General features: G+C 48.0%; 1 protein-coding gene across 7 annotated transcripts in view; it reads left to right on the forward strand.

The window, feature by feature from the left end:
- Positions 1-16,673, forward strand: part of LOC117649666 (histone-lysine N-methyltransferase 2C-like) — a 30,570-nt gene that overhangs the window by 9,071 nt on the left and 4,826 nt on the right. For 2 of the 7 annotated variants that reach the window (XM_034392610.1, XM_034392612.1), the window contains 20 exons: positions 1,502-1,631; positions 1,706-1,821; positions 1,903-2,488; positions 2,578-2,855; positions 3,127-3,541; positions 3,632-3,888; positions 3,982-4,198; positions 4,301-4,503; positions 5,485-5,682; positions 6,306-6,612; positions 6,699-6,962; positions 7,036-7,223; positions 7,311-7,469; positions 7,549-8,007; positions 8,096-8,286; positions 8,363-14,158; positions 14,249-15,536; positions 15,629-16,047; positions 16,131-16,408; positions 16,495-16,625. In XM_034392610.1, the coding sequence (XP_034248501.1) occupies positions 1,502-1,631; positions 1,706-1,821; positions 1,903-2,488; positions 2,578-2,855; positions 3,127-3,541; positions 3,632-3,888; positions 3,982-4,198; positions 4,301-4,503; positions 5,485-5,682; positions 6,306-6,612; positions 6,699-6,962; positions 7,036-7,223; positions 7,311-7,469; positions 7,549-8,007; positions 8,096-8,286; positions 8,363-14,158; positions 14,249-15,536; positions 15,629-16,047; positions 16,131-16,408; positions 16,495-16,625 (11,880 nt within the window). The remainder of the gene's footprint in view (positions 1-1,501; positions 1,632-1,705; positions 1,822-1,902; positions 2,489-2,577; positions 2,856-3,126; positions 3,542-3,631; positions 3,889-3,981; positions 4,199-4,300; positions 4,504-5,484; positions 5,683-6,305; positions 6,613-6,698; positions 6,963-7,035; positions 7,224-7,310; positions 7,470-7,548; positions 8,008-8,095; positions 8,287-8,362; positions 14,159-14,248; positions 15,537-15,628; positions 16,048-16,130; positions 16,409-16,494; positions 16,626-16,673) is intronic. The other 5 variants (XM_034392611.1, XM_034392617.1, XM_034392613.1 and 2 more) reach the window with 5 other exon arrangements.

Raw genomic sequence — 16,673 nt, forward strand, 5'->3', positions numbered from 1 at the left:
CCCGTCCCTCGAGCCGCCAACCTCACTGGCATCGGTGAGCTCAGTCGCAGTCATTCAAAGCATTTGTTGTTATTTTGTTTTGGGCGTTGTTTTTACCAGCTGCCAGTTATGTTTTTTCTTTTTTTCTTTCAATATGGTTGTCAGCATTTGTGCTTGAATGAGAGCACTGATCACTGTACCTAAAGTACTGTTTTGAACAAATTTGACTTTTTCCTCCTATTTTGTGCCAGTTTATGGCCTTGTACATATTGTGTCCATCTTAAATTTTACAAAATGTACTGCTAATTGAATTATCTTAAAATCTTGGAATAATGAGTTACAACACCAAGAAAAGATAAGGTTCAATTTTGGTATGGTCAGTGTTCAGTGAGCCTTGTAGTCATTTTTTAAATAGTCAATGAGTAGAGCAGATTGTGCTATAGAGTTGCATTGCCAAAAACTATAAGCATATGGTTAAAAATTACTCGTGCCTGAATTTTTTAAGATCTTTTTTGGTGTACTTCATGTAGAGGGTGTCTGGAAAAAAATCATTATTTTTTTGCTCTACTTCACTAGATTCTTGTTTTTATTTAAAATTATGTTTTCATTGCATGGGTTTAATTATCAAGTTTAGTTCTCAAGTTAACTTTATTTGTGAAAACTAGATTTGTCATGCAGGAGTAAAACAGTTCTAGAAATTTACACTTCCTTTCTACACTGAAGCTGAGTTTATGGAACTTAAATCCTTTGTTCATAATCATTACTCAAAATATCTCTGTCCAAACCCTGTCATGTATTGGATAATCTATCATTTGGTTACAAGCCGTTACTTATTTATATTTGGTTTGCTTATCTTTCAACCTACCATTCCCCCCTCATCCTTTTTTTTTTCAATCACCTTCCACCCTATTGTGTTTGTGTGCGTGTGTTTGTGGATGCTGGATCGATATCGTGGTGCAGGTTTATTTTGGTCTTACGTAGATTTGTGTTTTAAGACCTTGTAGCTTGTTTGCACACTTTTCATGCTTTTTTTTCTGTGTTGCAATCAAATTTGTTCTTGTTGAACTTTCTCCATTTACCTCATCGAACTTTTTTTTTCTCTCATATTGTCCTTGAAGTTTGTTACTTTTCTCTCTCTCCCCCTCCTGCCACAATCAAATTTTATTGTCTTGGCAAATTTTACTTTTTTTTAGCCCAGTAGCATTAGCTTTTATTCTGGCTTCTATATGTCTTACATTTGAAACTTCAGTGCAGGGAATTAGCAAATGTTTTGGTTTTGATTAATGTTTGAGCATTTGAGCTTGTATGAATACTAGGGTTTCCAACTCTTAGTGAACTTTTTATTACCGTGTGCATCCAAGTGCATCCATATCATTTAGGATATTTTTTATCTTACCTCTTTGCTTTTAGTAAAAATTTATCACATTCCACTTAATTTACAAAAAAAAAGAAAAAAGAATAAAAAAAAATTTGGTAAGTGGTATTTTTAATTTGCTAATCGGTGTAATGTTTCTCCATCCAGGACTCTGACAAGATCAACCAGCAAAAGAACAGTAGAGAGGCAGAACAAGAGCGACAATGGAAACAGCTACAAGCTTTAAGGCAGCAACAGCAGCAGCAGCAACAACACTTGCAGACCCAGCAGAGTCAAGGTACAGCAACAACCATTGGTCACAAATTTTCCAACAACTCTTCGACCATATTAATGTTGTTTTTCTCTGACCAGCATTGAAATTAGGGAGACATGTGAACCCAGATGGAAGCATTTCTCAATATCCCATGGAACAAGGTGGACCGAATCCAGGTGGCTTGGCTACCCAGCTGCAGGTGTCTACTGGGAAGGTTTGTTGGGCTGTTCCTCTTTGGTTGTCTTCGTTGCCCGTAGTCTGTGTGTGTTCTGACACTCTACTTTTACTCCTGCAGCCCTTCAACACGGTGGTGAACGTGGCCAGCGCCGGCCCGCGCCCCGTCACATACACGAGGACTGTGTCGGGGGATCCGTACATGCAGCCGCCAGGCACGCCGCGGCCCCAGCCACAGTACACCCCCGGCCCCGCCATGGCACCCACCATGGTCCCCGCCAGACCGGCCACACTTCCCTCGCCCTCGCCCGCCGTGGCCATGGACCCCTACGCCATGCCTCCGGGCACTCCGCGGCCTGCCCCAATGTCGGGGCCCATGTCTGGGCCACTGCCGGCGCAGCCAGTGCAGCCAGTGCCGCCCCAGGCGGACCCTTACCTCCAGCCGCCGTCCACACCGCGGCCCCAGCCACAGGTGGACGTGTTCGCCACCCCTCCGCCGACCCCCAGCCAGCCGGCCACCATGGCCTCCCCCATGGCCACCACGCCGAGCGCTCAGGGCACCCCGGCCACGCCGGGCACGCCTACGCCCATGCCTGGTCAGGAGGGGAACCAGCAGCTGCGGGATCTGTTGCAGAGAAACCAGTTCAAAAAGCTGGAGCCTGGTGGCGACGGCCAGCAGAGGATATGGGGTCCTGGCATGAGGACGGGTATGAATCTACCGATTGACTTTATTTCAAGCAAGAGGGCAAGTATTCGTCATTTTTAAAAATACCTTGTTTCTTACTTGGCTTTTCAGATCCATCAGCCAATACAGAGACGGATACTTCATCCCAGGCATCACCTCAGCTCCCCAACCAGACTATGGTAATATCTCAACCTCAGATGCCTGGCTACGAAGCCCAACCTCCGCAGTCTCAGGCATTGCCGCAACAAACTTTGCTACAGGGACAAAGTACCGAATTTCGTCAGCCCTTGCCGCCTCCTAGACCTCGCTTCCCAACCAACAGTGTGGTTATTCGGAGTCCCAACAATGTTCATGTGCAGCAGCTCCAACCGGGTGACGCTCGTCTGACGGTAAGTAGAATTGTATGGAGTTTGTTCAATATACATGATGAAATCTGTTTGGTTTTCCTCGATTTCTGGCAAGGAAAAATAATTCAGTAGGCAGAATTTAAAGTTTATACTCTGAACTGATGCTTCTCATTTTTTGCCATTTTCATTTTCATGCTTTTTTTGTTATCAATGAGTCATTCCATTTGTGAAAATTACTCAGTGTTCGCTTGGTGTTGTTATGTTGGGGGGTGCTTTGCCATTTGCTGAGTACGTCATTCATTGCCATTTTCAGAGCTTGGATCATGCCAGAGCACGCCTCATCATCCATCAAAGAACCCAAGCACAACCTCAGACTCCTGTGCAAACACAAAGTCAGCCTCAAGTGCAGGCTCAGGGACAGGGACAGATGATAGCAGTGGGACAACCAATAACATCTCAACAAATGCCGACCGGCATTGTTCAATTTTCATCTCAGCAGGTGCAGAGCGTCTCTACCCAAGGGTCAGCTCCTGCGCCAGCACCTGCCCCTCCAGCCTCTTCTCAACCAGCACAAGGCAATATGCACTCGATGGCAGATTCGCAAGAAATACCTGACAGCGTCACCGCTGAGCTTGAAAAGCTGGAGCAGGAAGGTGGCGCCATGGCTGAAGTTGATAATGTCACAGATATTCTCGGAGGTCTTGTGGAAGATGATGATGAATTGTTAGGTAAGGGCTGGTGCACTTGACTTCAACAATTTTCTTCTAAGAAAATTTACTTTGCTTGAAATTTTTAACGAACTTTTTTATTTGTTTCAGCTGAGATGGGTGCTGACTTTAATATTCTTGAGTATGCTGATCCTGAACTTGGTGATATTGGTGAGAAGACGAATATTCTTGATGAAAATCTCGACTTAGAAGAACCAGATGTGAAGAAAGAAGCAGCACAGCAGCCCAAGAATGATACTGGAGACAGCAGTTCTACAGAACACAGTAATGAGGTCAACACAGCCTCTGTCTCTGTACAGGGGCAATCCAACAGCTCTACACCAGGCTCTACACCACACCACTCTCAGGTACTTTATTTGTTTGCTGACCTCTAATTTTTAAATCAGTTTGTAAATCTGTGGTTGTAATGATTATTTTGTTTTTTTAATGTTTGTAACTAGACTGATGTAAATACTGTTCAAACTGTGGTGAGCTCTCAACAAGGAAATGTTGTTGGTACGAATACTGTTGGCTCTCTTGGAGGCCCCATTGCAAGTGCTGGCATTGTGCCTCAACAGCAGCCAAATTCTGTTGCAAATGATGGGAATGTCGCAGTCAGCTATCAAAATTCATTCCAAGGTCAACCACCTCTTCTTCAGAGGCTTCAAATGCCTGGTGGTAAGTGTACCTTGATCTAGGATTCCATTAATTTCTATTTCAGTGTGACGTTTGACAGGAAGATGTGACCATTTCTTTATTTCATAAAAAATATTCCTGCAGGTCCTCAGCAAAGGATACAGCATTTGCAGCGAATCGGAGGGCGTGTAGTTGTTGGACAAAACGGCCAAATCCTGCAACCAGCAGGACCACCCGTCGGAGCTGTGTCCCGTGTTGGATCCAACTTAGGACCACCTCCACCACCTCCGCCGCCACCGCCACCGTACCCTGGGCCGCCTCCGCCTTACCCAGGCTCCCTCCAGCATGTAAGTGCAATTTTCTTCCAACTGATTGTTAGCAAGCGTGAAAGAGTTCATCTTGTATCGTGCATGAGGTTCTCTGCTGTGTAAAAGTGGCATGTGAGGTTAGTGAGCTGGAATGTCAACAGCGGAGAAAAGGAAAATGGGTGCCACATCTAGCTCTCAGGATCTCTTGTCTTATCTTCCCTATCCCTTCAATGTGTGGTTCAGTAGATACTATGGTGTGAAGAATGAGTACCCCATTATGATTAGAAATTTCAAGTCAGATTGAGGCCATGGTGGTGATAAGTGGAATTCTTGATATCTGCCACACAGGAGTGCCTCTGAGTTTCCAGAGCTTGTAAACTAGTTTTGCATGGATAGCATTAACAACCAACTTGTCTCCAGTTCCTTTCATGATGCAGTAAATTTATGTCCCCTCCTTGATGCCTTGTGAATTGAGTCATACAAGCATGAATATGACTATCGCCTAAAGGCAGTTAATTTTCGCAACCCCTTCTTGTAAGGCTGATTTCATCCAAAGATTTCTGCTTGCTTCCATGGTTTACCATGATTGTTCAGTATTTTGTAAGTTTGATGTGGTGTGGTGAAGGCATGCTGTGTGTAGGAAACTTGTGATAAATGGTCTAAAAAAAATTCCCGTTTTGTTTTTGTTTTGTGCTGTGTCATTGTTGGCTGTCAAATTTGTCTCTTCAATTGTCTGAATTTTGCTTACCTTATTCTACTCTAGCCTGAGTCTGATATACTTCCTGCAGTTGGATATTTATTTTAGAGGGCACAATTTCATAATGTCTTAATTGAATTTTCATCCACCCAATAGACAAAGTTTTGTGAAGACTACGTAACCATTGTGATTTCAATAAATTATCTCAAATTTGTTTAGTTGAACAGTACATTATTGAAGGAGTCACTGTAGTTATCTTAGATGTAAGGTTTGGTTTTGGGTCATCGCATACTAACTCTAACGTCTAACGGCATGTGGCATAGATGGCTCCCATGGCTGGGGTGGTGTGCATGGGGCCTATGGGGCCCGACCCCGCCGGCACGGTTACGCTGCCCCAAATGCGCCCAATGGTGCCCCAAACGCCTCCGATGGGGCCACCGGGTGGACCGCCTTTAGACCTCCCAGGTCCTGTACCTGGCCCAATGGCCACGCACATGCAACATAGGCCTCTTTTACTTCAGGTGAGAGCTTCGCTGTGTGTTGTGGGCCAGAGTAGATCTCTCAATCTCCTTCGAGGATCCATCACTGCACTGTTGCATGTGACTGTGGAGTAGGACTTAAATTCTTTATTGATAAAGCATAAATGAATAAGTGAAAAGAAACATGAATAGTTTCTTTTATTTTCTTCTTGAAACAATACCAGCACATCTGCTTCAAATTTGTATCAAAGGATTTAAATTTGCTTGAGTTGGTTAACACTTTTTACTGCCACGTAGGTGAAAATAAGGGTGAAGCTAAGCCGAGTCTTAATTAACCTGAGGAAAGGAACATGTTTTTCAGAAACATCGGATATTTCTTGCATCAAGTACTCAGCAGTAGTTGCCATTTTAATCTTGCCTTCATCCCATTGCCTCGGAACAGAAAGCATTCATTCTAATATTCCCTTGTAGTCAACACTGTCTTTGCATGATCCACTTTGCATGCTTTATTATTATTATAATATATTATTTGTATTTTAGATGTCCTCTTTAAGAATTTTTTTGTTAAATTCTTCTGCAATTCTTTTTGTGCTGACTGTTGCTCAGCCCAGACTTTGAAACATGATGTACGACTTTTTAAAACTTTTATTTTTATTTCTTCACAGGATCAACCTCTTTTACTAGAGGACCTGTTGGAACAGGAGAAACGGGAGCAAGAGAAACAACAACAGCAGCAGCAACAACAGCAGCAACACCAGCATCAGCAACAGACCGGACAAATGGACGTGGGGACGTCGCAGGGACAGGGCCTCACCTCGCCCATGCCGATGCCCGGCAACATGATGAGTGAGCTGGAGCTGGAGCACCTTCAGTCCACTGTGCTCAGCTCGCCCGGACAGGCCGGGCCAGGGACGCCGGTGCCCGTGGCAGTGCCCGTCTCGGTGCCAGGGCCTCCCAAGCTGCAAATGCCTGGTAAGCAGTTTGCGGTGTCACACTCAAAGGATCCAATTTATTTTCTTTTTGTTAAGGAATATTGACGATTGCTCTTCTTTCGCCAGGCCAAGTCATGATGCAGCCCCAGCTAAGGCCACCCTACCCGCCTGGAGTTCGACCTGTTGCTCCCGTTCAAGGCCCGCCAAGTAACCCAGGCGTCGTCCAAGCTGGTGCTGTGGGCACGATGGGTGCCATGGGCCCCATGGGATCTGTCAATGTTGGCAACATGGCTCCTGGTCAGATGGGACTCCAGCAACCTGTTCAGCAGCAGTGGGTGCCGAGGCCGCAGATGGTGCGACCATCCATGACAGCGAATATGTCGCAAGAATGTATGTTGTTTTCTGTATGGGTTTCATTCAAGTTTTGCATGATGCGGAGGCTCATGGTATTTTAATTTTTCAGTGCGTGTGCCACTCTTTAATGCACCTCGTGTTGCTCAACCACCCACACCGCCTGACAATGTTAACTCCGAAGCGGATAGGCAAGCTCATATGACTTATGAGCACTGGATGAACCATGAAAATCAATATCTGACTGACCAATTGAAGTATTATGAATCTGAAGTACACAAATTGCGAAAAGCAAGAAAGGTAGTTGTCATAAAATTTCAGTGGTTTGTATGCACAAAATTAGTTTGAGATTTCATTTAGCAATTTGTCACTCCTTTGTGTTTGCAGTCACTCATAAGTAAAAAGAGGGTAGCTTCAAAGAATGGAAATCCACTGCCTGAAAATGATGCTGCAGAACTTCAGCGTATTACTGAGGAACAAAGTGGCTTGCAGAAGCACCTAGATTCAGCTCGCAAGTCCAACCGGCAGCATAATGCAGTTATGCAGGTAAAGTGTTCAGCCTTAAGCTGCTGTTTGTCAACTTATCCTGATGATTGGTTTTTTCATTGTTGATTTTTTACTTCAGGAGTATCGCAATAAGCAAAACAAAACTCAGCCTATGGTGGGAGGACAGCAGCCTGCTCAAATGGGCATGATGGGGCCTGGACCCCAACAAAGCCCTCTACGGCCACCACCATCCTCACCTATCCACACGCCGCAGTCACCGATGCTGTCACCTTCTCCCTCACTGCAGCAGCAACAGCAGCACTCCCCTATGCTCCAGCAGCAGCAGCAGCAGCAAAACTCACCACTAGTGCAACAACAACTCTCTCCCATGGTGCAGCAGCAGCAGCTGTCTCCCATGGTGCAGCAGCAGCCCTCGCCGTCACCTCAAGCCATGCAGAGCCCCAGCCCAATGATAGGTGCCCAGAGCCCGGGTCCCAATTCCATGGGTGCCATGGTGCAGCACTCGCCGGGCAACCCTGCGGGAATGTCTCCTCACAGTCTGCAGCCGTCTCCTCGCATTGGCACACCACACTCTCAGGTGGGAATATTGCAATGTTTAACCTTAATAAATCTTTCCTTTCTAGTCTGTAGCGCTTGCTAACGTTGTCTGCATGTCGCTATTTCAGGATGATAGCCCATTTAGTCCAGGTGGAGGCCACCCTACGCCTTCACCAAGCCAGCAGGTTTGTCCTCCACCTCCATCGCCCATTGGTCATCGCTTGGCATCACCTCAACATAGGCCTCAGGTGCCAATGCCCAGACAAATGGCTGTCTATGCAACCAACCCCCAGCAGTTCCAATCTGATCAAGTAGTGAGGTATGCAATTTATTTTCCTTTCCCTGTCCCTCTCTCAAATTTGAAGAGATAAAAATTTGTTTTTCTTTCTGTTCAGATTGCCAACAAGGTTTGTGAGAGCACAAGGTCCTCCAAATCAACCTGGACTTCAGACTGTACAAAGTGTTCAGAGAATCCCAGGTTCTCCTCAAGTAAGCCAAGGACAGTTGATACAACAACAAGTAATTCAGCAGAATCAACTAATCAACCAAAATCAAGGGCAACAAGGACAAATTATTCAAGGCCAGATGATTCAACAAGGACAAATTGTACATGGTCAGATGGTTCAACAAGGCCAAATGGTTCAACAGGGCCAGATGGTTCAACAAGGCCAGATGGTTCAACAAGGCCAGATGGTCCAACAGGGTCAGATGGTCCAACAGGGCCAGATGGTCCAACAGAGCCAGATGGTTCAACAAGGCCAAATGGTACAACAAGGCCAAATGGTACAACAAGGTCAATTGGTTCAACAAGGTCAAATGGTGCAACAAGGCCAAATGGTTCAGCAAGGCCAAATGGTTCAGCAAGGCCAAATGGTTCAGCAAGGCCAAATGGTTCAGCAAGGCCAAATGGTCCAGCAAGGGCAAATGGTCCAGCAAGGGCAAATGGTCCAGCAAGGGCAAATGATTCAACAAGGACAAATGATTCAACAAGGCCAAATGGTCCAACAAGGTCAGGTAGTGCAAGGCCAAGTCATGCCCCAGGGCCAGATGGTGCAGCAAGGTCAAGTTATGCAGCAAGGCCAGGTCATGTCCCAGGGCCAGATGGTACAGCAAGGTCAAGTTGTCCAACAAGGGCAGGTACCACAGCAGGGCCAAGTTGTTCAGCAGGTGGTACAACAGGGACAGCCTATGCAGCAAGGCCAAGTACTTCAGCGCCCTGGCGTCCCAACTCAGTTGACGACCGAGCAGATTCAGCGAATCAGGCAGCAGCAGCAGGTGACGCAGCAGCAGCTGGACCAAGTGCAGCTCCACCCGCAGCAGATGGTGCGCCACGTGGTGCAGGGCCCGAATGGACCCATTCTGCAGATCCAGCAGTTCGGCCAGCTGTCCCCTCAGCAGCAGCAGTTGATGCGGCAGCAAGTCCTGGCGAGGCAGCAACAGCAGCTGAAGCTGCAACAGGCCCAGCAGGCTCAGCAGGCTCAGCAGCAGGGGCAGCCCGGCCAACCTGGCCAGCCTGGCCAGCCGGTGAGACTCATGCCCACTCAACAACAGCAACAGCAACCACAAACCGCTCAGCAGCAGCAACAGCAGCTACTTCAAAGGCAGTTGATGCAACAAAGGCAGCAGGCTTTACTCCAACAACAACAACAACAGCAGCAGGCTGGACAGCAGCCGGACCAAAACCAGGTGGAGGGTGTGCAGCAAAACGTACAACAGGGTGCACAGCAGACTCAACAACAGCTACTGCAGAGACAACAACAGCTGCAGTACGCCCAGCAGCGGCAAATGATGTTACAGCAGCAAATCGCCCAACAACAACAGCAGAGACAGTTACTGCAGCAGCAATCCCAACAAGGTGTGCAGCAGATGCAGCAGCCCCCGAGCTCGCCGCTGCAGCAGCCTGACCGCAGCCCCTCTGTGCCGGCGGCGTCCCCCATGGCGCCTAGTCCCAGTCCTCACCAGCTGCCCCCCAGCTCACCCATGTCGCAGGGGCAGTTCGGTGCGCCGCAGCCACCGTCCCCGCACATTCAGGCCGCGTCGCAAAGCCCCAGGCCGCCGCCCAGCCCCCACGTGTCCATGGGCCACCCGGGCCACCCTCAGTCGCCGATGCCGCCGCGCAGTCCCATGGTGCAGTCCGCCGGGCCTCAGAACCCACTGGGATCCCCTATGGCTGTCAGGAGGCCTTCCAGCACCGGCGGCAGCATGGCGAGCAGCCCTGCTTTGCCAGACCGTCCTCTGAGCGTTGAGAACCCCGCGACGCCGCGCACGCCTCAGGAACACAACGTCATGGTGGAGCAGCAGCAACAGCAGCACCAAGTGATGGCGGGGCCGCCTGGAGGCGGTGGTGGTGGCGGCAATCCCATGGCCCCGATTCCCCTGCCTGCAGCGCTGTTCGACGCGTTCGGCAACATTCGGCTTGGGTTGCGTGGAGGCTCCCCCATGTTCAGCACGAGGCAACAGCAGAGCAAGGCAGAGGCAGAGAAGAAGCAGCCCGTGCTTGTCGGGTGCAGCAGCTCTGGAGTGAACCCTCGCCATGCATCCTTGGTGGCCTCAGACTACAACTATTCAGATGATGATCTCGCCTCCCCTGCCCGATCACCCGACTCTGAGTCCAAGAAATCTACTGGCTCCGATGAGAAGTCGATGGACAAACCAGAATCCAACTTGTTGCGTACATCCAGTGAAACTTCAAGTATTCTTCCTTGTGTGACCCCAAAGATGGATTCCCTCTCAGCCATCCCTAAAATAGACTTTGATCTACCAGAAATCTTGTTGGAAGATGATGCTGCCGACTCACCTCCGCCCCCTCCAACTGAGACTATAGATTTGGCCGCTGAGGTGGCAAAGGTTGCCTCTGCAAGTAGCCTGGCTGAGGATGAGGATAGTTCAGATGCAAGTGCCATGATGACTGATAATTTAACCGAAGAAGAAGTGAGCATGATTATTGGCACTGCTAATCCTGTGGAGAAACCTGTCAATGAGGATGCTACTTCTAAAGGAACTTCAGAGATGCAGGAAGGCTTAAAAAGTGTAGAGGAGAAAAATGCTGATGCTCCTAGCAATGTGCCCACAGACCCACAGTCAACTCCTGCAGATAGTACATCCAGCATTGATTTGACTCCGACGCAGACTGTAACAGCAGACCCTTCAGCATCAAGTGACTTAGTTTTGACACCTGAAACTGTTGCTGTAAATCAAGCTGTTGAAAAGGCCAAAATCAAGACAGCTCAAACATCATCTGCAGACACACCATCTGTCAGCAAGGGGAGCACACCCAGTAAATCCCAAACAACCCCTGTTGTGGAGTCTTTAACAGCGTCCCGTGTTGGAGTTGCTCAGCGAGTCCATCTTCCACATGCTCCAGGTCTCGTACCAGTCAGCGTTATCACAAATTCCCCCAGAGTGCTGACACCTGTTTCTGGAGGAGTTGCAAGGCCTGGTGCTCCAAGAGTCGCAGGACCTAGACTGGTTACTGCTGTTATGGGAACGCCCAGTGGAGACCTGTATAAACTTACTCCAGCTGCGTTGTCAAGTTCAGTTGTACTGACTTCACCCCGCAAGATAAATGCTGAAGAAATTCAGGGTTCTCCATTAAAGACTTCTCAAGATATCCAAAGCCCATCGAAGCAAAAATCTCCAGCTCATCTTTCAAAGCAAACGCCTGTGTTAATATTGCGCCCCAATCCTGGTGTAATGTCCCAGCAGACACCCATTCAAGTATTACAGAAAACTCCAATGCACTTCCTTCAGCAGCCAGTTCCTGGTGGTCGTATACCCAAACAAATCTTGGTGCAGATTCCTAAATCTCAACATGCAACTCAAGTGCACCTTGGATCGAAGCAGTTGCCTGTCCTGGTTGCTCAGCAAGCTCAACCTGTTTCCGCAGCTGCCTCCTCTTCATCAACAGCAACATCTCAACCATCCAGTTCACCCGTGGACCCATCTAATGCATCGTCTCCTCCAACAGTTCAAATGTCTGAACAGGACTCGATCAATTTGCTAGAGAAAACAACTGTGCAAATTCTCCAGCCTACAGCTGCAAGCAAAAAGTATGAAGCATTACTGGAAGCTATGGAGCGCATTCATGAAGGTACAGACAGTTCAAATATGCCTGACAGCCTAGAGCTACAAAGCCCCATAGATTTGGAGGTTGAGCAAGACATGGCTTCTGCACTCTCTGCTCAAGCTGCCCAAGCTGCCCAATCACTGCCTGTTGTACCAGCACCTCCGCAACCAGCTACAACAGTGAAGCCTGCCCAACCACCTCAGCCGTCAACACCAGAAGGCAAACGCACGTTAGACGCAAATAAGCATTCAAATACCTCAAGCTCGGACTCTAAAACAAATGTGCAGAGTGAACCTGTCTTTGAGGGCTTGGGCAAAACTTTACTGCAGGTGTCGTTGTCTCAGTCTGAACAAAAGTCACGAGTGATTATGCGTCAGGCTACAAGTGCAAGTTCTCAATCTCCATCATCATTTGTTAGTGGATCCCCCAAATTGGCTTCTCTCCTGGGCGCCAATACAGAACCCGTTAAATCGTCAGCCAAGAGGGAACTGTTACCAGAATTAAATGAAACCAAAGATGATGTTGAGAAGAAAACCGATGACGGCACCAGTCAAAATCCCAATGAGAGAGACCAGTTGATATCCATTTTGCAAGACTCTCCTGCTGCTCCAGAGCCTGCCATTGCTCTATCATCCTCAGTTTCTATTCCATCTTTGGTCAGTGGGGCACTACCATCATCAGAGGCAGACAGTCCAGAAGCTTCATCATCAGAAGAGAAGTCTATTGATAAGCCTGTATCTATCAGTGGAAGGAGATCATCACAGGATATCACAATAACCTCAGCCACTGATTCGGACTCAACATTAACTGCTATGACACTTCCTCCTAATATTAGACAAATCACTAGCACTATTTACTCTCAAAGCTCTGCAGAGCGAAGGTCACCGAATCGACCTCAAAGCCAACCTAGTCCTGCTGCTGCGAGCTTACAACCGTCCCAGTTAGCTAGAGCGAACGTGGATACTCATAGCTCATCAGCACCCGGCAGCCCTGTTCGAGAGCAGCCAGATCCCTCCAAGTTGCTTGTAAGTCAAATTAAACCTGCAACTTGGAATGGAGACAACAAATCTGAACCTGAATCAAAGCAGCCAGACCTCATCCCCACCATTCAGGGAAGCCCCAGTAAGAAATCGTCAAGATCTCTGAGCACGCCAGCCCTTCCTAGCAGTGAGGGCACCAACAGCTCTTCAACGTCTCAAATAAAGCCCCTGTCTGTGACACAAATGCCAAAGCTTGACAATAAACCAAGCTTGCTTCAGGCTCAGCTTTTATCAGGAAGTGTCAAGCCAAAGGATGAATCGCCAACATTGCCTGTGGGCCCTCCTCCTCCTTATCCTAAGGCTTTGAAAGATGGAGTTCAGGCCAAGGAAGCTTCTCAAGAGAGCCTTTCTCTGTCAGAGGTTTCACCACAAGCTGCAGACGTCAAGCCTGAGCCAATGGATGTTGATGATGAATCTGCTCAGTCGTCATCCTCAACAAGTATGGATGTTGCTTCTCTGCTTCAGCCCAAAGATGAAAAAGATGAATCCACCGGCTCCAAACTTCTTTCCCAGCCGGTCGAATCTCAAAATGTCCTGTTGAAACAACTACTTCAAAATACAGCTTGTGCTGCTTCCCCTTCTCAACCATCAAAAGAAAATATCCTCTCGTCAAGTTCATCGGAGGTCCCATCTCTGGAAGCTCAGCTTGCAAGGCCAGTGCCTCCGACGCCATCGGCTCTCATTCCACCTTTGCTGACCAATGACGCTCCTCCAAGGCCCACTCCATTATCAGCAAGACCCATTACACCTTCCAAGACGACAGTGGCACCGCAGAATGCACTTCACACTGCCGCAAGTGCAGCCAGCTCTGTTCCGACAAGCAGTCCAGCTGTCTCTACAGTCAGCCAAACAGTGCAAAGCTCTGTTGGTTCCGGTTCCATGTCTCTGGCAATGCCAGCTGTGGTTCCTGTATCTGCTTCAAGTCAAGCAACATCAAGTTCCACTCCATCCACTCCAAGTCTGTCAAGTAGCACAACTCAAGCCCATACATCCAGTGCTGCTGTTGTATCATCAACTTCTGTGGCACCTGTGTCAGTTGTGGCTTCTACTGCATCTAGCGGTCCATCTCAGTTGGTGTCCATTGGGTAAGTGATACTATATGACATAAATATGTTATTCCCTTTTCATATTTTTATTTTTTTACCTGCATTATCACATAAATTTGTTTCTTTCAGGCAAGCAACTTCATCAGTGCCTCCTGCTGTAACTTCTGTGGGGGCAGCTATCACTGGAAGCGTGCTGGTACAAACAGTAACCACTACAATGACTCCTGTTGAAGGTGAGACTCGCCCAGGAGCTGTCCCAGCCCAAATGCCTGCTCAAGTGCGTCAACAGCCACCTGTTACTACCGTGGCGAACACGGTCGCAAGTGCTCCACCAGTTGTGCCTCAGGGAGTGCCTATCCAAGGAGTTCCAACATCTGTACCCCAAGTAGTGCCTCCTCAAGGAGTTCCAACAGCTGCACCCCAAGTAGTGCCTCTACAAGGAGTTCCAACATCTGTACCGCAAGGAGTACCAACATCCGAGCCGCAAGGAGTCCCTCAGGGAGTGCCAACATCTGTACCTCAAGGAGTACCCACATCTATGCCGCAAGGAATCTCTCAGGGAGTACCCACGTCTGTGCCACAAGGAGTCCCACAGGGAGTGCCAACGTCTGGGCCGCAAGCAGTCTCTCAGGGAGTACCAACGTCTGGGCCGCAAGCAGTCTCTCAGGGAGTGCCAACATCAGTGCCGCAAGGAATCTCTCAGGGAGTACCCACGTCTGCACCACAAGGAGTGCCAACGTCGGTGCCACAAGGAGTCTCTCAGGGAGTGCCAACATCTGTGTCGCACGGAATGCCACAAGGAGTGCCAACATCTGTGTCCCACGGCGTGCCCCAGGGAATGCCCTACGTTGTGCCGCAAGGAATGCCACACAGATTGCCACCCGGAGTACCTCAGGCAGTCTCTCAGGGCATGCCTCAAGGAGTACCTCAAGGTCCGCCGACTTCAGTGTCGCAAGGAATGCCTCAAGGAGTAGTAACATCTGTGCCTCAAGGAGTGCCAGCATCTGTGTCCCAAGGTGTTCCTCAAGGAATGCCTCAAGGAGCCCCTCAAGGAAGCCATCAAGGGATGCCTCAAGGAGCACCCCAAGGAATTCCTCCAGGAATGCCTCAAGCAGTGCAGGCACGGCTATTTCAGACCCAGCCTACCACTCAAACTCAATCAGGAATGGGTGCGCAGAGTGTGCAAGGTCAGCCGAGTTCATCAGTGCAACTTCAAGGCACACCAATGCCACCACCTGGACTCCACATTTCTCCTGGAGTACAAGTGCAGCAAGGGCTGCCAGGCCAGCAGCGAGTGCAAATGGTTCATCCAGGAGTTACCAAAGTTGGGCCTCCACCTTCATACATGCAACAAGCAGTACCGATTTCAGGTATGCCTGGAGTTTCTCAAGCACCTACACACATGGCACCAACCCAGGTAATAAGAATGATTTTCTCTTCTCTTATTTCATAATTTTTGTCTGTGTCTTATCTTTATCTAAATTTACTTATCTTTTTTGTCTTGTGAAGGTTTTGAGTCGAACTGTGCACCCGGGTCAGGCACCAGGCACAATGTCCCAAGGGCTCATACCCTCTACTGTGATTAAAAGGGAAGTTCCATCCGATTTTGAATCACCTTCCACCTCTACTGCTCCTTCCCCTATGGATATTGCAAGCCAGAAGGCAGCGCAAGAGCAAGCTGCTATAGAAATGAAAAAACTGAAACGCCGTCAGTACCAACAGAAAAGAAGACAAAGTCAGGGGAAGGAATCTGGCACCTTGGCCAGAAAACGATTGCGTCGTGTGGATGAAGACTATGATAGTTGTATGGAATCCATCATGATGCAGCTGAGGCAGCTCCCGCCAATGACTCTTAGACAACCCCAGCGGTGCCCTGATTATGCTGTGTGCTGTGTGTATGGATCTGGCAACTTGACAAAAGTCACAACGTAAGAATAATATTTAAATTGGTTTTGTCCTGTTACTTATTTGTTCCTTTTCTTATCTTATCCTTTTTTTACCCTTTCCTTAGTGGGTGCAGGACAGGTGATTTGCAGGGAGGATTTGGTTGCTCAACTCTGAAGGGTGCTGATGATTTCTATGCCACTCAACCATATGGTGACAACCCACCTGTACCTCAACCGTTTGTCCCAACAAAGGCTAACTTTTACCACCTTGACATTGGTTTGTTAGACCTTGAAGACCCTGATGACAAAAAGCATTATATCCGTGACAATGATACACCTGACACTGTTATAAGCTCATCATCTCCAGAATGTGTCATGCCAGAAAAGCCTCTCAGATTCCCAGGTAAGGCAGAGTTCTTCCACGTCAAATTAAAAGTCCTAATTTCTGATTAAGACATCTCCTACAAACACTTTCTTGTAATTTTGAAGGGTTACGCCTGATTGATGAAGATCTATCAGATGAAGAGGACCAATGTCATAAGAGAGCATCACCAGTGATCCCCATCATAGCACCAATTCCAATCAGACTAAAACCAGGAAGCAGAGATACGCCTGAATTGGTAGGATATTGCATTATTTTAAAATGTAAATTACAATTTAATAAATCT

The sequence above is a fragment of the Thrips palmi genome, unplaced genomic scaffold, assembly GCF_012932325.1.
Source record: "Thrips palmi isolate BJ-2018 unplaced genomic scaffold, TpBJ-2018v1 HiC_scaffold_4, whole genome shotgun sequence".
Lineage (NCBI taxonomy): Eukaryota > Metazoa > Arthropoda > Insecta > Thysanoptera > Thripidae > Thrips > Thrips palmi.